The 24,233-nt window shown below is 51.5% G+C and overlaps 1 protein-coding gene across 1 annotated transcript; it reads left to right on the forward strand.

The window, feature by feature from the left end:
* The first annotated feature begins 9,098 nt into the window (after window positions 1-9,098).
* LOC144612261 (mothers against decapentaplegic homolog 6-like) lies at window positions 9,099-23,805 on the forward strand. Its single transcript, XM_078431819.1, has 4 exons — window positions 9,099-9,532; window positions 14,330-14,389; window positions 18,315-18,383; window positions 22,708-23,805. The coding sequence occupies exons 1-4, from the start codon at window positions 9,142-9,144 to the stop codon at window positions 23,244-23,246; spliced, it is 1,059 nt and encodes a 352-aa protein (XP_078287945.1). The 5' UTR covers window positions 9,099-9,141; the 3' UTR covers window positions 23,247-23,805.
* The last annotated feature ends 428 nt before the right edge of the window (window positions 23,806-24,233 follow it).

Consider the following 24,233-nt stretch of genomic DNA (forward strand, 5'->3'; position numbering starts at 1 on the left):
CGTGGACTGGTAGGGCCGGACAGGCCTGTTTCCATGCTGTAGTTGTTATATATGAATGGCTGGGGTGGGACAGGGACAAGTCTTTGATTCTGTCGGCTGCTTTCCCCAAATCAAGTTTTAGTCTAGTTTAGTTTAGAGATACAGCGTGGAAACACTCCCTTCGGCCCACCGAGTCCGTGCCGACCATCGATCGCACTACCCCACACAGACACTAGGGACAAATTTACAATTTACAGGAGCCCATTAACCTACAAACCCGCACGTCTTTGGAGGGTGGGAGGAAACCGGAGCGCCCGGAGAAAACCCACGCAGGTCACGGGGAGAGAACGTGCAAACTCCGTACAGACGGCGCCGTACAGAAACATATAAGATAATTAGGGGATTGGACACATTAGAGGCAGGAAACATGTTCCCAATGTTGGGGGGAGTCCAGAACCAGGGGCCACAGTTTAAGAATAAGGGGTCGGCCATTTAGAACGGAGATGAGGAAGAACTTTTTCAGTCAGAGAGTGGTGAAGGTGTGGAATTCTCTGCCTCAGAAGGCAGTGGAGGCCAGTTCGTTGGATGCTTTCAAGAGAGAGCTGGATAGAGCTCTTAAGGATAGCGGAGTGAGGGGGTATGGGGAGAAGGCAGGAACGGGGTACTGATTGAGAGTGATCAGCCATGATCGCATTGAATGGCGGTGCGTACAGGCTCGAAGTGCTGAATGGCCTCCTCCTGCACCTATTGTCTATTGTCTATTGTCTATTGTCTATTGCCCGTGGTCGCGATGGAACCTGCACCTCTGGCGCCGTGAGGCGGCAAACCCTATCGCCGCGCCACCGTGCCGCACAGTACGTGTGTGACAATCAAGTATCATTCATTCATTAAACTAAACAAAAAGCGTGACTTTTGTGGGGTTTTGAGACCTTGGGAAAGAATATGTTGCACCTCGGGTTGGTCAATCTAACCAGAAACCTTGGCTACACAAAATGGCGGAGTATCTCAACTTGGCTATCAGCCAAAACATTATGACCACTGACAGGTGAAGTGGATAACATTGATTATCTTGTTACAATGGCACCTGTCAAGGGGTGGGATATATTAGGCAGCAAGTGAACAGTCAGTTCTTGAAGTTGACGTGTTGGTTGCAGGAGAGATGGGCAGGAGTAAAGGCCTGAGCGGCTTTGACAAGGGCCACATTGTTCTGGCCAGACGACTGGGTCAGAGCATCTGTGAAACGGCAAGGCTTGTGGGGTGCTCCCGGTCAGCAGTGGTGAGTACCGACCGACCGACAGTGGTCCGAGGAGGGCAAAACCCACAAACCGGCGACAGAAAGGGTGTTGGGCGCCCAAGGCTCATCGATCCGCGAGGGCAACGAAGGCGATCCCGTCTCATCCGAACCGACAGAAGGGGGGATAGCGAGGGGATTTGAGTATAGGAGCAGGGAGGTTCTGCTGCAGTTGTACAGGCATTGGTGAGACCACACCTGGAGTATTGCGTACAGTTTTGGTCTCCTAATCTGAGGAAAGACATTCTTGCCATAGAGGGAGTACAGAGAAGGTTCACCAGATTGATCCCTGGGATGGCAGGACTTTCATATGAAGAAAGACTGGATAGACTCGGCTTGTACTCGCTGGAATTTAGAAGATTGAGGGGGGATCTTATAGAAACGTACAAAATTATTAAGGGGTTGGACAGGCTTAAGAAGATTGCAGGAAGATTGTTCCCGATGTTGGGGAAGTCCAGAACAAGGGGTCACAGTTTAAGGATAAGGGGGAAGTCTTTTAGGACCGAGATGAGAAAGTTTATTTTTCACACAGAGAGTGGTGAATCTGTGGAATTCTCTGCCACAGAAGGTAGTTGAGGCCAGTTCATTGGCTGTATTTAAGAGGGAGTTAGATGTGACCCTTGTGGCTAAAGAGATCAGGGGGTATGGAGAGAAGGCAAGTACGGGATACTGAGTTGGATGATCAGCCATGATCATATTGAATGGCGGTGCGTACAGGCTCGAAGGGCCGAATGGCCTACTCCTGCACCTATTTTCTATGTTTCTATGTTTCTAAGGTCAACTGTGGCACAAGTCATGGAAAATCTTAATGGTGGTCACGGGAGGAATGTGTCACAATACACAGTGCATTGCACCCTGCTGCGTATGGGGCTGCACACGGAGGACCAGCAGCACATTAGGCAGGTGGCCATAATGTTTTGGCTCATCAGGTCATAACGTTTTGGCTGATCGGTGTATACATCGTAAATAACTTTCATTTGGCGTCGATGGCTGATGGTGCATTGTGTGTGAGTTTCTATACAAACTGCTCCACAAATATTATTAAAATACTTCCATTGAATGGGAGAGCCAACTCATTAACTATTTAGGAAATGGGGTGGGGAGGACAAAAACGTCTTTTACTTCAGTGACTATAAATAAGACAAACGGAGGAAATCAGGGACTACAAAACTTGAATGGACGAAACTCGGTCAGAATTGAATAAATAAAGATTTGGTGCCATTACATCACGCTCTGGGGCAAAGCTCGCTAAATCTGGACTTCCGTAAACACAATGGGCGATTGAGAGAAAATAAAGAGAGACCTGATAAAGTGCAGACTACAACCCAGCGCCCACAGGCCATTAAACAGAAGGCGGGCACAAAATGGCGGACTGACTCAACGGGACAGGCAGCATCTCTGGAGGGAAGGAATGGGCGACCTTTCGGGTCGGTCACGGTGGCGCGGCGGGTAGAGTTGCCGCCTGACAGCGAATGCAGCGCCGGAGACCCGGGTTCCATCCCGACCGCGGGCGCCGTCTGTACGGAGCTTGCACGTTCTCCCCGTGACCCGCGTGGGTTTTCTCCAAGATCACAGTTTAAGAATAAGGGGTAGGCCATTTAGAACAGGCTTGTATACACTGGAATTTAGAAAGATGAGAGGAGATCTTATCGAAACGTATAAGATTATTAGGGGGTTGGACACGTTAGAGGCAGGAAACATGTTCCCAATGTTGGGGGAGTCCAGAACAAGGGGCCACAGTTTAAGAATAAGGGGTCGGCCATTTAGAACAGAGATGAGGAAAGACATTTTCAGTCAGAGAGTTGTGAACCTGTGGAATTCTCTGCCTCAGAGGGCAGTGGAGGCCAATTCTCTGAATACATTCAAGAGAGAGCTAGATAGAGCTCTTAAGGATAGCGGAGTCAGGGGGTATGGGGAGAAGGCAGGATTGAGAATGATCAGCCATGATCACATTGAATGGCGGTGCGTACAGGCTCGAAGGGCCGAACGGCCTCCTCCTGCACCTATTGTCTATTGTCTATTATCTTCAGTTCCCTCCCACACTCCAAAGACGTGCGGGTTTGTAGGTTAATTGGCTTAGACAATAGACAATAGACAATAGGTGCAGGAGGAGGCCATTCAGCCCTTCGAGCCAGCACCGCCATTCAATGCGATCATGGTTGATCACTCTCAATCAGTACCCCATTCCTGCCTTCTCCCCATACCCCCTCACTCCGCTATCCTTAAGAGCTCTATCCAGCTCTCTCTTGAAAGCATCCAACGAACCGGCCTCCGCTGCCTTCTGAGGCAGAGAATTCCACACCTTCACCACTCTCTGACTGAAAAAGTTCTTCCTCATCTCCGTTCTAAATGGCCGACCCCTTATTCTTAAACTGTGGCCCCTTAGTTTAACTGTGGCTTGGTGTAAATGTGAAAATTGTCCCTAGTGTGTGTGTGTGTGTGGGATAGCGTTAGTGTGCGGGGATCGCTGGGCGGCGCGGTCCCGGTGGGCCGAAAGGGCCTGTTTCCACGCTGTATCTCTAAACTAAACTGAACTCATTCCCATCACACATATCCCTGCCGGGTCTTTGCCTCTGGCTGTGTTTGGCTCTGTGGTCTGTGGTCAGTTTGTGGCACCATATGACACACATCAAGAAGCGTCTCCCTGTCTCGCCTTGTCGGGTGTGATTCAGCGTTTACCCCAGGAATGGTGGCTTCTCAGTAACCATATAGGGTCAGAGACTACATTGGGAAGTCAAAGACATCTCATCGTCATATGTACCGTAGGATCTGGGCCTCCTCCACTGTCTGAGTGAGGCCCAGCGCAAATTGGAGGAACTTAATAAGATTATTAAGGGGTTGGACACGTTAGAGGCAGGAAACATGTTCCCAATGTTGGGGGAGTCCAGAACCAGGGGCCACACACAGTTTAAGAATAAGGGGTCGGCCATTTAGAACTGAGATGAGGAAAAACTTTTTCAGTCAGAGAGTTGTGAATCTGTGGAATTCTCTGCCTCAGAGGGCAGTGGAGGCCAATTCTCTGAATACATTCAAGAGAGAGCTAGATAGAGCTCTTAAGGATAGCGGAGTCAGGGGGTATGGGGAGAAAGCAGGAACGGGGTACTGATTGAGAATGATCAGCCATGATCACATTGAATGGCGGTGCGTACAGGCTCGAAGGGCCGAATGGCCTACTCCTGCACCTATTGTCTATTGTCTATTGTCTAACTTCACCTCATATTTCACTTGGACAGCTTACACCCCAGCGGTATGAACATTGACTGCTCTAACTTCGGATAGTCCCTGCTTTCCCTCTCCATCCCCTCCCCCTCCCAGTTCTCCCACTAGTCTTCCTGTCTCCGACTACATCCTATCTTTGTCCCGCCCCCTCCCCTGACATCAGTCCGAAGAAGGGTCTCGACCCGAAACGTCACCCATTCCTTCTTGACCCGCTGAGTTACTCCAGCATTTTGTGTCTACCTGACATTTTAACCAGCATCTGCAGTTTTATTCATAAAAAGCACCACCTATCCACATTCCCCAGAGATGCTGCCTGCTCTGCTGAGTTACTCCAGCACTTTGTGTCTTTTTGTTTGGGATACCAGCGTCTGCATTTCCTTGCGTCTACTCTAATAGTCCAATGAAGGTAAGCTTGGAAAATGGAATTCTGGAAAATGGAAGGATGGACTACCAGCATTTCAATAGACAATAGACAATAGGTGCAGGAGGAGGCCATTCGGCCCTTCGAGCCAGCACCGCCATTCAATGTGATCATGGCTGATCATTCACAATCAGTACCCCGTTCCTGCCTTCTCCCCATACCCCCTGACTCCGCTATCCTTAAGAGCTCTATCTAGCTCTCTCTTGAAAGCATCCAGAGAATTGGCCTCCACTGCCTTCTGAGGCAGAGAATTCCACAGATTTACAACTCTGACTGAAAAAGTTTTTCCTCATCTCCATTCTAAATGGCCATCCCCTTTATTCTTAAACTGTGGCCCCTTGTTCTGGACTCCCCCAACATCGGAAACATGTTTCCTGCCTCTAGCGTGTCCAATCCCTTAATAATCTTATATGTTTCGACAAGATCCCCTCTCATCCTTCTAAATTCCAGTGTATACAAGCCCAGTCACTCCAGTCTTTCAACATACGACAGTCCCATCATTCCGGGAATTAACCTGGTGAATCTACGCTGCACTCCCTCAATAGCAAGAATGTCCTTCCTCAAATTTGGAGACCAAAACTGCACACAGTACTCCAGGTGCAGTCCCACTAGGGCCCTGTACAACAGCAGAAGGACCTCTTTGCTCCTATACTCAACTCCTCTTGTCATGAAGGCCAACATGCCATTAGCTTTCTTCACTGCCTGCTGTACCTGCAAGCTTACTTTCAGTGACTGTGACGTTTCGGGCCGAGACCCGTCTTGTGTTCAGTTCTGGGCACTGTGTTATCGAAATGATGTTGTCAAGCTGGAAAGGGCGCAGAGAAGATTCACGAGGATGTTGCCAGGACTCGAGGGACTGAGAGGATGAGCAGGCTGGGTCTCTATTCCTTGGAGCGCAGGAGATGATCTTATAGAGGTGTACAAAATCTTGAGAGGAATAGATTGGGTAGACGCACAGAGTAGGGGGAATCAAGAACTAGAGGACATAGGTTTAAGGTGAGGGGGTGGGGAAAGATTTAATGGGAACCTGAGGGGGTGATTTTTTTACACAGAGGGTGGTGGGTGCATGGAACGAGCTACTGGAGGTGGTAGTTAAGGCAGGTACTATGGGCAACATTGAAGAAATATTAAGACAGGGACGTGGAAAAGAGGAAGTTGATTGAACTTCCATCACAGTGAGGAATGTGGAATCCGCTGTGGTGCTACCCCACACAGCAACGTTAAGAGAATCTGTGGCATAGAAGCTTTATCGAAACGTATAAGATTATTAAGGGGTTGGACACGTTAGAGGCAGGAAACATGTTCCCGATGTTGGGGGAGTCCAGAACAAGGGGGCATAGTTTAAGAATAAGGGGTCGGCCATTTAGAATTGAGATGAGGAAAAACTTTTTCGGTCAGAGAGTTGTGAATCTGTGGAATTCTCTGCCTCAGAGGGCAGTGGAGGCCAATTCCCTGAATGCATTCAAGAGAGAGCTAGATAGAGCTCTTAAGGATAGCGGAGTCAGCGGGTATGGGGAGAAGGCAGGAACGGGGTACTGATTGAGAATGATCAGCCATGATCACATTGAATGGCGGTGCGTACAGGCTCGAAGGGCCGAATGGCCTACCCCTGCACCTATTGTCTATTGTCTAAGGCAGGCAGGTGGGACTAGTGTAGATGGGGCATGTTGGTCTGGGTGGGCTGTTTCCACGCTGTATCACTTTACGACTCTGAGAAAGAGTTAAAAGGAAAATCTATTGCTGTGGTTTAAACCCGCCTTTCGTGTGATTGCCTGCCAATTGTTCAGGCTCAATCTCCAGCCACTAGAGAGAGGAGGTGAGTCTTAAATTGAATCCCCCTCCCCTCTTTTCCTCAGCCCGGTTCCTTCCAACTTTTTTTATTTTGTTGACTGCTACCCAGTCCAGTTTTTCAGGAGGGAGAATGGGTCGAGTGAGCCAGTTGTACAAGCAGTCACTGTGAGCGACCCGACTAAGTTATTGGACTTCACAACGGGGACTTCTCCGGGAATAGGCGCTGGGACGTAAGTTGCATTTGGAGGAGAAATAACGTTTGCGAAATTCTGCATTTGTTTTTTTTTTATTCCTTCCCACCCCCTCTCTCTCTCTCCCACCCCTCCCCTCCTTTTCCAAACCAAAAAAAGAGAGAGATTTAAAAGACTTTTCTACCGCAACTTGTTCACAAACCTTTGCTTTGTTGTTTCAAAAGAACTTTCTTTGAAAAGCGTGGAAACATTTCAAAGGTCGAAAAGGGAAACTTAAAAACTCTTAAGCAACGGGGGAAGAGAAACAAACATTCACTTCGGTCAGGCTAGAAAAACTGTAAACATCCAACTAAGATTGAAACGTGATCCTAATACTTCCTTATTTTGCGGCAATCTTTTAAGATTCAGGATACGATTACAAATCCTCTCCCTGTTTTTACAAACTGTTCACACATTGCAACGTGACTATTTCTCCTCCTGTTTTTAAATGTAAGTTGGAATGTCCGATTGATTTTTTTTGGTAAGCTGCCTCGATTATTTTTCCTAATTTCGCAAACGTTTTAAGAATTGAAAAATGACAATGTTTTAAATGTACAAGTATTTAAACGTACTTTGGGAGGGGGGAGGGGGGGAGGGGGGAGGGGTTAAGTTTTTTTGGGATGATTACTTTTTCTAATTTTGTAAACTTTACACAAAAAAATAGAAATATGACCATTTCTGCTCCTGCTTTGAAAAACGTTTAGTGTTAAATGTTCATAACTTATAGACAATAGACAATAGGTGCAGGAGTAGGCCATTCAGCCCTTCGAGCCAGCACCGCCATTCAATGCGATCATGGCTGATCACTCTCAATCAGTACCCCGTTCCTGCCTTCTCCCCATACCCCCTCACTCCGCTATCCTTAAGAGCTCTATCCAGCTCTCTCTTGAAAGCATCCAACGAACTGGCCTCCACTGCCTTCTGAGGCAGAGAATTCCACACCTTCACCACTCTCTGACTGAAAAAGTTCTTCCTCATCTCCGTTCTAAATGGCCTACCCCTTATTCTTAAACTGTGGCCCCTTGTTCTGGACTCCCCCAACATTGGGAACATGTTTCCTGCCTCTAATGTGTCCAATCCCCTAATTATCTTATATGTTTCAATAAGATCCCCCCTCATCCTTCTAAATTCCAGTGTATACAAGCCCAATCGCTCCAGCCTTTCAACATACGACAGTCCCGCCATTCCGGGAATTAACCTAGTGAACCTACGCTGCACGCCCTCCATAGCAAGAATATCATTCCTCAAATTTGGAGACCAAAACTGCACACAGTACTCCAGGTGCGGTCTCACCAGGGCCCGGTACAACTGTAGAAGGACCTCTTTGCTCCTTGTGCTAAAGTGGCAAAACCTTTGGCCAAGTTTTTTGAAAGCTTTTTTTTGCAAAGTTTGTTAAACTTAGAGGACTGGGAGGAAAAAAATAAACTGCAAAAGCTGCTTTAAATCGAAGGTAGACACAGAATGCTGGAGTAACTCAGCGGGTCAGGCAGCATCTCAGGAGAGAAGGAATGGGCGACGTTTCGGGTCAAGACCCTTCTTCAGACTGGACTAGACTGGACAAACTAGATGCAGGAAAAATGTTCCCAATGTTTGGGGAGTCCCGAACCAGGGGCCACACACACAGTCTAAGAATAAAGGGGGAAGGCCATTTAAAACTGAGATGAGAAGAAACATTTTCACCCAGAGAGTTGTGAATGTGTGGGATTCTCTGCCACAGAGGGCAGTGGAGGCCGAATCGCTGGATGAATTCAAAAGAGAGTTAGATAGAGCTCTAGGGGCTAGCGGAATCAAGGGATGTGGGGAGAAGGCAGGCACGGGTTACTGATTGTGGATGATCAGCCATGATCACAATCAATGGCGGTGCATACAGGCTCGAAGGGCCGAATGGCCTCCTCCTGCACCAATTTACTATGTTTCTATAAACCTGTTTCCCTCCCCCCCTCAACGTGACTGATTTTTCTTCTCCTTCTTGAATTTCCAGCAGTTTTCTCTCTCTCTCCCTCTCTCCCCACCTCTCCATCCCTCCCTCTCCCCCCCCCCCCCTTTCCCTCCCTCCCTCTCCCTCCCTCCCTCTCCCCCCCTCTCTCCCCTCTCCCTCCCTCTCCATTCCTCCCTCCCTCCCTCCCTCTCTTTCCATCCACCCGGCCCTCCCTCCCTCCCCCTCACCTTTGGTTCCTCCGTTGGTGATCCGGGTGACCCGGCAGCGTCGCATGTTCGCTTCCCGACGTTCCCGCACGGTGCGGAGACTGTGGCGGGGCCGCTGCCAGTACGAGGGGGTCCAGGGCGGCCTGAAGCCCCTCTCCCACTCGCTCTTCAAGAGGCTGAGGCGAGACCAGCTGGAGATGCTGGGCCGGGCGGTGGAGGCTGGCGGTGGCGGTTGCGGCGGCGGTGAGGAGGAGCGCGGGGGATGCGTGTCCATCGCCAGGAGCGGCCCGAACCACTGGCCCCAGGTCCTCACCTGCAAACTCTTCCGCTGGCCGGACCTCAAATGCCCCCACCAGCTCAAGCGCTTGTCCATCTGCAAGTGCTCCAGGAGGGATGCCGAGGACGCCGGCCTCGTCTGCTGTAACCCTTACCACTTCAGCCGGCTGTGTGACCCAGGTGAGTAGGGTTGCCAACTGTCCCGTATTAGCCGGGACAGCCCGTATTTTAGGCCAAATTGGTTTGTCCCACTGCCCTTGTCCCGTTTTAGGCCCAGGGGGCGCAGTAGGCCCGGTCAGTGTACGCCCGGACAGTGTAGGCCCGGTCAGTGTAGGCCCGGACACTGTAGACCCGGACACTGTAGGCCCGGACACTGTAGGCCCGGACACTGTAGGCCCGGTCAGTGTAGGCCCGGACACTGTAGGCCCGGTCAGTGTAGGCCCGGACACTGTAGGCCCGGACACTGTAGGCCCGGTCAGTGTAGGCCCGGACACTGTAGGCCCGGACAGTGTACGCCCGGACAGTGTAGGCCCGGAGGCCCGGGCGCCGCCTAACGGAGGTTGCATAGCAACCCGCCTCCCAAGTCCGGGCGGCCGCCATTGGTGGTACGGGAGCACGTGGCCGCTGGCTTGGATGAGGTCACGTGGAGCGCGGGGAGGTGACGTCACCTTGTCCCGTATTTGGCAGTAGGGAAGTTGGCAACCCCTACAGGTGAGTCCGGGCCTACCTTGAGATGCTGAGGAAACATAGAAAATAGGTGCAGGAGGAGGGGGAGGCCATTTGGACCTTTGAGCCAGCACCGCCATTCATTGTGATCATGGCTGATCATCCACAATCAGTAACCCGTGCCTGCCTTCTCCCCATATCCCTCGATTCCGCTAGCCCCTAGAGCTCTATCTAACTCTCTCTTAAATCCATCCAGTGAATCGGCCTCCACTGCCCTCTGTGGCAGAGAATCCCACACATTCACAACTCTCTGGGTGAAAATTGTTTTTTCTCACCTCAGTTTTAAATGGCCTCCCCTTTATTCTTAGACTGTGTGGCCCCTGGTTCTGGACTCCCCCAACATTGGGAAAATGTTTCCTGCATCTAGCTTGTCCAGTCCTTTTAGAATTTTATACGTTTCTATAAGATCCCCTCTCATCCTTCTAAACTCCAGTGAATACAATAGACAATAGGTGCAGGAGGAGGCCATTCGGCCCTTCGAGCCAGCACCGCCATTCAATGTGATCATGGCTGATCATTCTCAATCAGTACCCCGTTCCTGCCCTCTCCCCATACCCCCTGACTCCGCTATCCTTAAGAGCTCGATCCAGCTCTCTCTTGAATGCATCCTTCTAAATTCCAGTGTACAAGCCCAGTCTTTCCAATCTTTCCTCCTATGAGAGTCACGCCATCCCGGGGATTAACCTGGTGAACCTACGCTGCACTGCCTCAATAGCAAGGTCAACAGGCTTTGGTAAAATAAATTGTAAATTGTCTCTACTGTGAGGGATAGTGCTAGTACCGGCGATCGCTTGTCGGAGTGGACTGGTTGGGCCGAAGGGCCTGTTTCCGCGCTGTATCTCGAAAGTCTAAAAGTGTGGTTTTATGGGACTGTGGGGGGTGGAAGTCTTCCTCTTTTCTATGTTTCCCGGCACGCAGGCTTCCCCGGCCTGTTCCCGGACTGAGCCAAGCCCGCCGTCGGCAAGGCCTGACCCAGGATATCCCAGGTCAGTTCCGCCTGAGGTAGTTTATTTACCACAGCAGGAAGCTACTGAACGTCCGGTGTAACAAACAGGGAGCCTGATTTGTTTTGGCAGCTCTTCCTCGTCCTCCTCCCTCCTAGCTCCCGAGCTGCCTGGTCAAATCCAGCTAGGGATGCCAACTATCTCACTCCCAAATACGGGACAAGGTGACGTCACCGCCCCGCGCCCCACGTGACCTCACCCAGCCAGCGGCCACGTGCTCCCGCTCCACCAAAGGTGGCCGCCCGGGCCGGGAGGCGGGTTGCTATGCAACCTCCGTTAGGCGGGTTGCTATGCAACCTCCGTTAGGCGGCCCCTGGACCTCCGGGCCTAGACTGGCCGGAGCTAAAATGTCGGAAACCCAGAGTGTCGGGGCCTGCAGTGTCGGGGCCTACAGTATCGGGGCCTACAGTATCGGGGCCTACAGTATCGGGGCCTACAGTATCGGGGCCTACAGCGCCCCCCCGGGCCTAATAGGGGACAAGGGCCCTCCCATACGGGACAAAACAATTTAGCCCAAAATACTCAACTAATACGGGACACTTGGAAACCCTAAATCCAGCTTGGAAACGACGACCTTCGGCCCATCGGGTCTGTGCTGACCATCGACCACCCATTTGCACTGAAACCCGTTTCTATTCTCCCATCAACTCCCGCCATTCAATCATGGCTGACCTATCTTTCCCTCTCAGCCCCATTCTCCTGCCTTCGCCCCGTAACCCCTGACAGTCAGACAGGGAAACTTCTTCCCGGTTCTACTGTGAAACGTTCCACTGCAGTGGCGCGGCGGTAGAGTTGCCGCCTTACAGCGCCAGAGACCCGGGTTCGATCCCGACCATGGGTGCCTGTCTGTACGGAGTTTGCACGTTCTCCCCGTGGGATTTTTCCAGGATCTCCGGTTTCCTCCCACACTCCAAAGACGTGCGGATTTGTAGCTTAATTGGCTTGGTGTCATTGTGAATTGTCCCGAGTGTGTGTAGGATAGTGTTAGTGTGCGGGGATTGCTGTTCGGTGCGGACTCGATGGGCCGAAGGGCCTGTTTCCGCGCTGTGTCTCTAAACTAAACTAAAGCCGTGTGTGTGTGCTTGCTCCCTGTAATACTCTAAAACACTCTGGGCCTTGGGCCAATCTGCTTTTCCAAGACTTCTGTGTTATTCGATCAGCCCACATGCCAGCCATTAGTGTTATTAGATCAACCAGCACATTTCGCTTGGCTACGTACTTGTGGCGTCAAGACTGAGACGGCTTTGCAAAGCTCGCCGTCGCCAGCCACTGGAGCAGGCATGGTCCATTCAATGCTGCTGGCATGTGGGCTAGGTTGGGGAGGTGGGTCGAGTGGCCCACTCTAGCTGCTGATGACGTGGGAGCTCTGATGAACCGACTTCCCAGGTTATAGAGTCATTGAGTGATACAGTGTGGAAACAGGCCCTTCGGCCTAACTCGCCTACACCGGCCAACAATGTCCCAGCTACACTAGTCCCACCTGCCTGCTCTTGGCCCATATCCCTCCAAACATGTCCTATCCATGTACCTGTCCAACTGTTTCTTAAACGATGGGATAGGATGGGAGGCGCATTCCCAATCTCGTTGTACCCCTGGGTACAATGACAATAAAGATATATTGTATTGTATTGTAGTCCCAGCCTCAACTACCTCCTCTGGCAGTTTGTTCCATACACCCACCACCCTCTGTGTGGAAAAGTTACCCCTCGGAATCAAGGGGAGAAGGCAGGCACGGGTTACTGACTGTGGATGATCAGCCATGATCACAATGAATGGCGGTGCTGGCCCGAAGGGCCGAATAGACTCCTCCTGCACCTATTTTCTATGTTTCTATTAATTCTTTTCCCCTTCACCTTGAACCTATGTCCTCTGGTCCTCGATTCCCCTAGTCTAGGTAAAAGACTCTGTGCATCTACCCGATCTATTCCTCTCATGATTTTGTACACGTCTATAAGATCTCCCCCTCATCCTCCTGCGCTCCATGGAATAGAGACCCAGCCTGATCAACCTCTCCCTGTAGCTCACACCCTCTAGTCCTGGCAACATCCTCGTAAATCTCTTCTGAACCCTTCCAAGCTTGACAATATCTTTCCTACAACATGGTGCCCAGAACGGAACACAATATTCTAAATGTGGTCTCACCAACGTCTTAAATGCACACCCTCGAATGTTCCTTCTACACTCACAGGCCGAGAGATTTTCAGGCATCGAGTTTGCACTTTTTCCTCCGGGTGCTCCAGTTTCCTCTCACATCCCCATGACGTTGTAGAATTGTACAGCGTGGAAATGGGCCCTTCGGCCCAACTTTCCCATGCTGACCAACGTGCCCCATCTACGCCAGACCTGCCTGCCCGCGTTTGACCCATATCCCTCTTAACAAGCGGGTTTGTAGGTCAACCTGTAAATCCCCCCCCTAGTAAACAATAGACAATAGGTGCAGGAGGAGGCCATTCGGCCCTTCAAGCCTGTACGCACCGCCATTCAATGTGATCATGGCTGATCATTCTCAATCAGTACCCCGTTCCTGCCTTCTCCCCATACCCCCTGACTCCGCTATCCTTAAAAGCTCTATCCAGCTCTCTCCTGAATGCATTCAGAGAATTGGCCTCCACTGCCTTCTGAGGCAGAGAATTCCACAGATTCACAACTCTCTGACTGAAAAAGTTTTTCCTCTACTCAGTTCTAAATGGCCTACCCCTTATTCGTAAACTGTGTGGCCCCTGGTTCTGGACTCCCCCAACATTGGGAACATGTTTCCTGCCTCTAACGTGTCCAACCCCTTAATAATCTTATACGTTTCGATAAGATCTCCTCTCATCCTTCTAAATTCCAGTGTATACAAGCCCAGTCGCTCCAGTCTTTCAACATATGATAGTCCCGCCATTCCGGGAATTAACCTGGTGAACCTGTGTGTGGGGAGTGGATGAGAGAGAGTGGGATATCCTGGAAATAGTGAGTGAACGGGCGATCGCTGGGCGGCACGGACTCGGTGGGCCGAAGGGCCTGTTTCCGCGCTGTATCTCTAAACTAAACCAAAGTTGGTGGGAATGTTGTAAGTCTTCGAGGAGATTCAATGACTGTCTTTGAGCTTTGAAAGATCTGCAGATTGCATTAATTGTATGAGTCTAGACATCAAACCTGTATTAAATTGTTTAGCTTCATTGTCGGGTACAAAATGTTCAACACAATGGGAGATCACTGCACTTCCAAATCAAAAGTCCAACAACAAACGTCATTTCTCTTTCAGAATCTCCACCGCCACCTTACTCCAAGTTCTCACCAAGCAAAAACCAGAACAACATTGACGGCAAGTTTTTAACCGTGTCGTTGATGTTTTGTGACGTGGACATTTGTTGTTTATTTTCACAACATTTTCTTCGGTATCAAAAATAATTTATTCAAGTCGACGATACAAACATTTACGGTCACGGTGGCGCGGCGGTAGAGTTGCCGCCTTACAGCGAATGCAGCGCCGGAGACCCGGGTTCCATCCCGACTACGGGCGCCGTCTGTACGGAGTTTGTACGTTCTCCCCGTGACCTGCGTGGGTTTTCTCTGAGATCTTCGGTGCCCTCCCACACTCCAAAGACGTGCGGGTTTGTAGGTTAATAGGCTTGGTGTAATTGTAAATTGTCCCTAGTGTGTGTAGGATAGTGTTAATGTGCGGATAACACTGCCAGTGCGGACTCAGTGGGCCGAAGAGCCTTTTACAATGGGCGGTACAGTGGTGCAGCGGTAGAGATGCTGCCTTGGTGTAAGTGTAAATCATCCCTAGTGTGTGTAGGATAGTGTTAGTGTGCTGGTCGGCGTGGACTCGGTGGGCCGAAGGGGCTGTTTCCACACTGGGGTTGCCAACTTTCTCACTCCCAAATACAGGACAAGGTGATGTCACCGCCCCGTGCCCCATGGGACCTCACCCAGTCAGCGGCCACGTGCTCTCGCTCCACCAATGGCGGCCGCCCGGGCCGGGAGGTGGGTTGCTGCGCGACCTCTGTTAGGCGGCGCCCGGGCCTCCGGGCCTACACTGTCCGGGCCTACACTGTCCGGGCCTACACTGTCCGGAAGGTAGACACAGATTTCAACCAGCATCTGCAGTTTTTTTCCTACTACACTGTCCGGGCCTACACTGTCCGGGCCTCCGGGCCTACACTGTCTGGGCCTACACTGTCCGGGCCTCCAGGCTTACACTGTCTGGGCCTACACTGTCCGGGCCTACACTGTCCGGGCCTACGCTGTCCGGGCCTACACTGTCCGGGCCTACGCTGTCTGGGCCTACGCTGTCCGGGCCTACACTGTCCGGGCCTCCGGGCCTACACTGTCTGGGCCTACACTGTCCGGGCCTCCGGGCTTACACTGCCTGGGCCTACACTGTCCGGGCCTACACTGTCCGGGCCTACGCTGTCCGGGCCTACACTGTCCGGGCCTACGCTGTCTGGGCCTACGCTGTCCGGGCCTACACTGTCCGGGCCTCCGGGCTTACACTGTCCGGGCCTACACTGTCCGGGCCTACGCTGTCCGGGCCTACGCTGTCCGGGCCTACACTGTCTGGGCCTCCGGGTTTACACTGTCCGGGCGTACACTGTCCGGGCCTACACTGTCCAGGCCTCCAGCGCCCCCCAGGCCGAATACGGGACAGGGGCGGTCCCGTACGGGACAAATCAATTTAGCCCAAAATACGGGATGTCCTGGCAAATACGGGACAGTTGGCAACCCTATTCCACGTGTATCTCTAAACTAAACTAATAATACTTACAAAACAAAACCGTGGTAACACACCCATCACCATAGTACAAAATCACCAAATTATCTAAGACACTATATTTTCAAATAACTATAATACAATCCTTATCCAGGATGGATTCCACTTCCCAGCGGTCCCGGAAATCCCCCCGGACGCCCGTGGACAGCGCGTGGTCTCTCTCTAACCCCACCCGGGCGCGGACGGACGTAACCACGGAAAAGGGGCAGGCAGCCGGCTCGGGCAGAGCCCTCTTCTGTCTGGCGCCGTGACTCGCGGATGGCCACCTTGGCCAGGCCCAGGAGCAACCCAACCAGGACATCTTCAGCCCCCCCCTACCCTCTCCCCCACGCACAGGGTGTCCTCCCCTGTTTCGTTTCCTATCTGCAAATGGACGACACACTGCCAATTCGATATCCTGACTGATTGACATAAGTTCCAGGAACAGAATTAGGCCATTCGGCCCATCAAGTCCACTGCGCCATTCAATCTTGGCTGTTCTATCTTCCCTTCTCAACCCCATTCACCTGCCTTCTCCCCATAACCCTTAACACCCGTACTAATCAAGAACCTGTCAATCTCCACCTTAAAAATATCCATTGACTTAGCCTCCACAGTCGTCTGTGGCAAAGAATCCCACAGATTCACCGCCCTCTGGCTAAAGAAATTCCTCCTCATCTTCTTTCTGAAGGTACGTCCTTTAATTCTGAGGCTGTGCCCTCTGGTCCTAGACTCTCCCACTAGTGGAAACATCCTCTCCACATCCACTCTATCCAGGCCGCTCACTATTTGGTAAGTTTCAACGAGGTCCCCCCTCATCCTTCTAAACTGACCAAAGATAGTCCAAGAGTCTCTAATGGGAAATATAGTAGCTCAGGACTGATCTCAATTTTTAGTTCAGTTGCTGGGAAAAACCTCCCTGAATCTGGAGGTGTGCATTTGCACACTTCTAGACTTTTATCTAATTTGAGGAAGGACGTCCTTGCTATTGAGGCAGTGCAGCAGAGGTTCACCAGGTTAATCCCGGGATGGCGGGATTGTCATATGAGGAACGATTGGAAAGACTGGGCTTGTATTCACTGGAGTTTAGAAGGATGAGAGGGGGATCTTATACAGACCTATAAAATTATGAAAGGACTGGACAAGCTAGATGCAGGAAAAAAAATGTTCCCAATGTTGGGGGAGTCCAGAACCAGGGCCCACACAGTCTAAGAATAAAGGGGAGGCCATTTAAAACTGAGGTGAGAAAAAAACTTTTTCACCCGGAGAGTTGTGAATGTGTGGGATTCCCTGCCACAGAGGGCAGTGGAGGCCAATTCACTGGATGAATTTAAGAGAGAGTTAGATGGAGCTCTAGGGGCTAGCGGAATCAAGGGATATGGGGAGAAGGCAGGCACGGGTTACTGATTGTGGATGATCAGCCATGATCACAATGAATGGCGGTGCGTACAGGCTCGAATGGCCAAATGGCCTCCTCCTCCTGCACCTATTTTCTGTTTCTATATATATTTGCTTTTATTGACACATGTGCAACGATCCTATTAAAACGATGAGACATGCAGCCTTCTCTGTATTTTTAGCTTATAAAAATAAACGCATTGCTTTTGAAAAGACCTTTGTTTTTGAAAATTCTGCGTGGGAAAATAACTTTGTTGTTGTGAATCTGAAGCTCTCTGGCCTCCTCCATCTCCCCTTTTTTTGCCTCTTTGATATGATTGTTTTGCAAAGCGGATTTCTACCGCGCAAGGTTGTTTAGGATCGCCGATGGTCACGTGATGCCGGAACTAAACTGTCGGGACATTTGCCGACACCCCAACTCCCTCAGGCAGTGAGTTCCGATTTCAGTCACCCTCTGCAAACAATCCTCCTAGCTGAAACCCTGTATCCTATTTTCATCTGAATAATTTTAGTTTTAGAGATACAGTGCGGAAAGAGGCCCTTCGGCCCACCGAGTCCGTGCCCAACCAGCGATCCCCGCATATTAACACTATCCTACACCCGCTAGGGACAATTTTTGCATTTACCGAGCCAATTAACCTACAAACCCGCACGCCTTTGGAGTGTGGGAGGAAACCCAAAGATCTCGGAGAAAACCCACGCAGGTCACGGGGAGAACGTGCAAACTCCGTACAGACGGCGCCCGTGGTCGGGATGGAACCCGGGTCTCCGGCGCTGCATTCGCTGCAAGGCAGCAACTCTACCGCTGCGCCACCGTGCCGCCCTTAAAAGTCTAAAACAATAATGTTTAGTTCCGAAGCCTGCTGTCTTTCCCAGTCTAGTCCTGGTGGCTCCAAATCAGCAGCCTTAAAGCTTGCTGGTCGTCTCCAAATGAGACGTACAGTTCACGGGCAATAAATACTGCATCTTGCCAGTGACATTTTTGCCAATGTGCACTTTTTTTCCCTTCTTTATTTTGAACTCTTGGCAAGGCCAGATTGGTTTTGCAGTTGCAAACATTGTTGGCTGATTTAGAGTGTCTTACTTCACCCCATAGACTTCTCGGAACACAACCTTGCCTATGACCGAAGGAGGATTGAGCCTTCCAGCAACACGAGTTGGCCAGGTACGGGCGAGAATCAGTTTAGTTTTGTTTCGAGAGACAGCGTGGATTACTGGACCTTCGGCTGGGGTTGCCAACTGTCCCGTGTTAGCCGGGACATCCCGTATTTTGGGCTAAATTGGTTTACATAGAAACGTAGGAAATAGGTGCAGGAGGAGGCCATTTGGCCCTTCGAGCCAGCGCCGCCCTTCATTGTGATCATGGCTGATCATCCACAATCAGTACCCCGTGCCTGCCTTCTCCCCATATCCCCTGATTCCGCTAGCCCCTAGAGCTCTATCTAACGCTCTTTTAAATTCATCCAGTGAATTGGCCTCCACTGCCCTCTGTGGCAGAGAATTCCACAAATTCACAACTCTCTGGGTGAAAAAGGTTTCTTCTCACTGCCCTTGTCCTATATTAGGCCCGGGAGGTGCTGTAGGCCTGGGCGCTGTAGGCCCGGACACTGTAAGCCCGAACGCTGTAGGCCCGGGTGTTGTAGGCCCCGACGCTGTAGGCCCCGACAGTTTAGGTCCCGACAGTGTAGGTCCGGAGGCCCAGGCGCGGCATAACGGAGGTTGCATATCAACCCGTCTCCCAGCCCAGGCGGATGCCATTGGTGGAGCGGAGGCACGTAGCCGCTGGGTGGGTGAGGCCACATAGGACACGGGGCAGTGATGTCACCTTGTCCCGTATTTGGGAGTGAGATAGTTGGCAACCCTACCACCGAGTCCATGCCGACCGTGGATCCCCACGCATTAACACTCCCCTACACACACACACACACACACACACACACACACACACACACACACACACACACACACACACACACACACACACACACACACACGGAACAATTTACATTCTTTTTTACCTCAGCCATTTAAGCTACAAACCTGCACGTCTTTGGAGTGTGGGAGGAAACCGGAGCATCCGGGGAAAACCCACGCAGGTCACGGGGAGAACGTACAATCTCCCTACAGACAGCACCCGTAGTCGGGATCGAACCCGTGTCTCTGGCGCGGTGAGGCAGCAACTCTACCGCCGCGCCACCATGCCACCCCAAATCCTAGCGATATGGGCAGCACTTCTGCCTTGACTATCGTTTAGTTTCAGTTTAGACATTTTGGTCTAATTTAGTTTATTGTCACGTGTAGCGAGGTACCGTGAAAGGCATTTGGGCCATTCTTAGTCACGTGTGTCACCAACAAAATGTGGACAATTGTGGAATACATCTCTTCCAATTCTGAAAGCGTTACAGGTATATTGTTTTGTACTCGAAGGGCCGAATGGCCTCCTCCTGCACCTATTGTCTATTGACTTACATATGTCGAAGTTTACCAAGTGAAATTTTTATGTTACTCGACCAAGTGGACCCGTTGTTGGGCCCAAACCTCTCTTGCATTGGTACATCCCCCTCCCCCTCCCCCTCCCCATTCCCCCTCCCCCCCCCCCCCACCCTCCCCCTCCCCCTCCCCCTCCCCCATAGAGGGATATGTACATTGTCCCTAGTGTGTAGGATAGTGCTTGTGTACGGAGTGACTGTGGTTGGCGCAGACGTGTTGGGCTGTATGTCCTGCTTCCACGCTGCATCTTTCCTTCGTAACAAGAGGAGTTGAGTATCGGAGCAAAGAGGCCCTTCTGCAGTTGTACAGGGCCCTAGTGAGACCGCACCTGGAGTACTGTGTGCAGTTTTGCTCTCCAAATTTGAGGAAGGACATTCTTGCTATTGAGGGCGTGCAGCGTAGGTTCACCAGGTTAATCCCCGGGATGGCGGGACTGTCGTATGTTGACAGACTGGAGCGACTGGGCTTGTATACACTGGAATTTAGAAGGATGACAGGGGATCTTATCGAAACATATAAGATTCTTAAGGGATTGGACACGCTAGCGGCAGGAAACATGTTTCCGATGTTGGGGAAGTCGAGAACCAGGGGCCACAGTTTAAGAATAAGGGGTCGGCCATTTAGAACGGAGACGAGGAAGAACTTTTTCACCCAGAGAGTTGTGAATTTGTGGAATTCTCTGCCTCCGAAGGCAGTGGAGGCCAATTCTCTGGATGAACTTAAAAGAGAGTTAGATAGAGCTCTAGGGGCTAGCGGAATCAAGAGTTATGGGGAGAAGGCAGGCACGGGTTACTGATTGTGGATGATCAGCCATGATCACAATGAATGGCGGTGCTGGCTCGAAGGGCCAAATGGCCTCCTCCTGCACCTATTTTCTATGTTTCTATGAGTCTTGATCTCTTTCAATAGACAATAGGTGCAGGAGGAGGCCATTCGGCCCTTCGAGCCAGCACCGCCATTCAATGCGATCATAGCTGATCATTCTCAATCAGTACCCCCGTTCCTACCCTCTCCCCATACCCCCTGACTCCGCTATCCTTAAGAGCTCTATCTAGCTCTCTCTTGAATGCATTCAGAGAATTGGCCTCCACTGCCTTCTGAGGCAGACAATTCCACAGATTCACAACTCTCTGACTGAAAAAGTTTTTCCTCATCTCCGTTCTAAATGGCCCTCCCCTTATTCTTAAAATGTGGCCCCTGGTTCTGGACTCCCCCCAACATTGGGAACATGTTTCCTGTTGCTATTTGGATGAGATTTGGTAAATAAATCTCACCCCCCCACCCTCCCCAGTCCATGGAAACTAAATCCATTTTAAAAAAAGTTTTTCCCCTATCCCCCCCCCCCAACAGAAGTGGCGTTTTGAAGGTTATTTCTGGACACTCCGCCTCTCTGGAGACTGCCAGAGGGACTCTGGAGTCTGGAGTCTGGAGCCTGCCAAATCTGCACAACAACAGCGCAGAATGGGCTTGATGTGCATTCTGTGGAACAGTGTTCCCTGTGCTGCTGGCTGGGTTCCCAGCATCAGTCTCTGGTGATCACAAAACAGCAGCCAGATCGTCTGGTCGAGTTCCCACTGCCCTGATCCTTCAGTGACCTTTTGTGTTATACGTCAGCCTTCTTGCCCCCCCTCCCACGTCCTCCAGTGTTTAGAGACTAGGGTTGCCAACTGTCCCGTATTAGCCGGGACATCCCGTATAGGAGGAGGGGGGGTTCAACGAGATCTGGGTGTCCTAGTGCATCAGTCAATGAAAGCAAGCATGCAGGTACAGCAGGCAGTGAAGAAAGCCAATGGAATGTTGGCCTTCGTAACACGAGGAGTTGAGTATAGGAGCAAAGAGGTCCTTCTACAGTTGTACAGGGCCCTAGTGAGACCGCACCTGGAGTACTGTGTGCAGTTTTGGTCTCCAAATTTGAGGAAGGATATTCTTGCTATGGAGGGCGTGCAGCGTAGGTTCACTAGGTTAATTCCCGGAATGGCGGGACTGTCGTATGTTGAAAGGCTGGAGCGATTGGGCTTGTATACACTGGAATTTAGAAGGATGAGGGGGGATCTTATTGAAACATATAAGATAATTAGGGGATTGGACACATTAGAGGTAGATAACATGTTCCCAATGTTGGGGAGTCCAGAACAAGGGGCCACAGTTTAAGAATAAGGGGTAGTCCATTTAGAACGGAGATGAGGAAGAACTTTTTCAGTCAGAGGGTGGTGAAGGTGTGGAATTCTCTGCCTCAGAAGGCAGTGGAGGCCAGTTCGTTGGATGCTTTCAAGAGAGAGCTGGATAGAGCTCTTAAGGATAGCGGAGTGAGGGGGTATGGGGAGAAGGCAGGAACGGGGTACTGATTGAGAGTGATCAGCCATGATCGCATTGAATGGCGGTGCTGGCTCGAAGGGCTGAATGGCCTCCTCCTGCACCTATTGTCTATTGTCTATTGTCTATATTGGGCTAAATTTGACCACACTTGCCACGTATTTGGCCCGTGGGCCCAGACAGTGTAGGCCCGGACACTGTGGGCCCGGGAGCCGCTGAAGGCCCAGACAGTGTAGGCCCCGAGGCCTAACGGAGGTTGCTTAGCAACCCGCCTCCCGGCCTGGGCGGCCAATGTTGGTGGAGCGGGAGCATGTGGCCGCTGGCTGGGTGAGGTCACGTGGCCGCTGGCTGGGTGGCCACACAGTTTACGAATAAGGGGTAGGCCATTTAGAACGGAGATGAGGAAAAACTTTTTCAGTCAGAGAGTTGTGAATCTGTGGAATTCTCTGCCTCAGAAGGCAGTGGAGGCCAATTCTCTGGATGCTTTCAAGAGAGAGCTGGATAGAACTCTTAATGATAGCGGAGTCAGGGGGTATGGGGAGAGGGCAGGAATGGGGTACTGATTGAGAATGATCAGCCATGATCACATTGAATGGCGGTGCTGGCTCGAAGGGCCGAATGGCCTACTCCTGCACCTATTGTCTATTGTGGTTTTGTGGTTGACTGCCGTGACTTTTCGCCTGCAGATTTTGGCGTGGCCTCGCACCTGCCGAGGGAGGGTCACTGGTGCAGCGTGGCGTACTGGGAGCACAGGACCCGGGTGGGCCGCCTCTACGCCGTGCACCAGCCCTCCGTGGGGGTCTTCTGCGACCTGCCCCGGGGCAACGGCTTCTGCCTAGGCCAGCTCCACGTGGCGGGCCGCCACGAGATGGTGAGGCGGACTCGCGGCAAGATCGGCCGGGGCATCCTGCTCAGCCGGGAGTGGGACGGAGTCTGGGCCTACAACCGCAGCGAGCACCCGGTCTTCGTCAACTCCCCCACCCTGGGGGCCCCCCACTCGCGCGCCCTCTCCGTCCACAAGGTGCAGCCCGGCTACTCCATCAAGGTCTTCGATTACCACAAGGCCCAAGCCTTGCAGAGGGCGGCCATCTTGGATTTCCCCGACGGCCCTTACGATCCCAACAGCATCCGGATAAGCTTCGCCAAAGGATGGGGCCCCTGCTACTCCAGACAGTTCATCACCTCTTGCCCCTGCTGGCTGGAGATACTGTTGAACCACTCGTGAGAACGATTGTCCGCCTCTCATGTAGACTTTGGAGATGCAGCGTGGAAACGGGCTCTTCGGCCCTCCTAGCGGCGATCGGCACGATCCTACACACACTAGGGGCAATTTACAATTTACAGAAGTCAATTAACCTACAAAAACCTGTACTGTTGGAAACATGGGAGGAATCTCCCGGAAAGTGCAGTGTAGGTTCACCAGGTTAATTCCCGGAATGGCGGGACTGTCATATGTTGAAAGACTGGTGCGATTGGGCTTGTATACGCTGGAATTTAGAAGGATGAGAGGGGATCTTATTGAAGCATGTAACATTATTAAGGGATTGGACACGCTAGAGGCAGGAAACATGTTCCCAGTGTTGGGGGAGTCCAGAACCAGGGGCCACACAGTTTGAGAATAAGAGGTCGGCCATTTAGAACTGAGTTGAGGAAAAACCTTTTCACTCATGAGAGTTGTAAATCTGTGGAATTCTCTGCCTCAGAAGGCAGTGGAGGCCAATTCTCTGAATGCATTCAAGAGAGAGCTAGATAGAGCTCTTAAGGATAGCGGAGTCAGGGGGGTATGGGGAGAAGGCAGGAACGGGGTACTGATTGTGGATGATCAGCCATGATCACATTGAATGGTGGCGCTGGCTCGAAGGGCCTACACCAACCTGTTTGCCAGGAGAGAACAATGGTGGACTCCGCTGGCAGCCTTTACAATAGACTGAGTCACCTGCCTGTGAGATGAGGCACGACATTATCACCGAGAGATCTGCGTGCAGAGAAAGGTACTAGTCTGGCTCACTGGAATCCACACTGGAAAAGGCCACCGCGTCCGAAAGGTTACGTTTATTTTAGTTTCGAGATACAGAGCAGAAACCGGCCCTCCGTGCTTACCAGAGATCCCTGCAAGCTAGCACTAGGGCGTGAAGGGCGGTCACGGTGGCGCGGCGGTAGAGTTGCCGCCTTACAGCGAACGCAGCGCCGGAGACCCGGGTTCCATCCCGAC

The sequence above is a fragment of the Rhinoraja longicauda genome, chromosome 44, assembly GCF_053455715.1.
Source record: "Rhinoraja longicauda isolate Sanriku21f chromosome 44, sRhiLon1.1, whole genome shotgun sequence".
In the NCBI taxonomy this organism is placed as follows: domain Eukaryota; kingdom Metazoa; phylum Chordata; class Chondrichthyes; order Rajiformes; family Arhynchobatidae; genus Rhinoraja; species Rhinoraja longicauda.

What these genes read in the sequence shown, in the direction of transcription:
- LOC144612261 (XM_078431819.1), top strand. Translation starts at nt 9,142, where the DNA reads ATGTTCGCTTCCCGACGTTCCCGCACGGTGCGGAGACTGTGGCGGGGC. An exon ending in CAGCCGGCTGTGTGACCCAG is followed by an intron (nt 9,533 to 14,329) that starts GTGAGTAGGGTT and finishes TTTCTCTTTCAG; the next exon opens with AATCTCCACCGCCACCTTAC. An exon ending in CAGCAACACGAGTTGGCCAG is followed by an intron (nt 18,384 to 22,707) that starts GTACGGGCGAGA and finishes TTTCGCCTGCAG; the next exon opens with ATTTTGGCGTGGCCTCGCAC.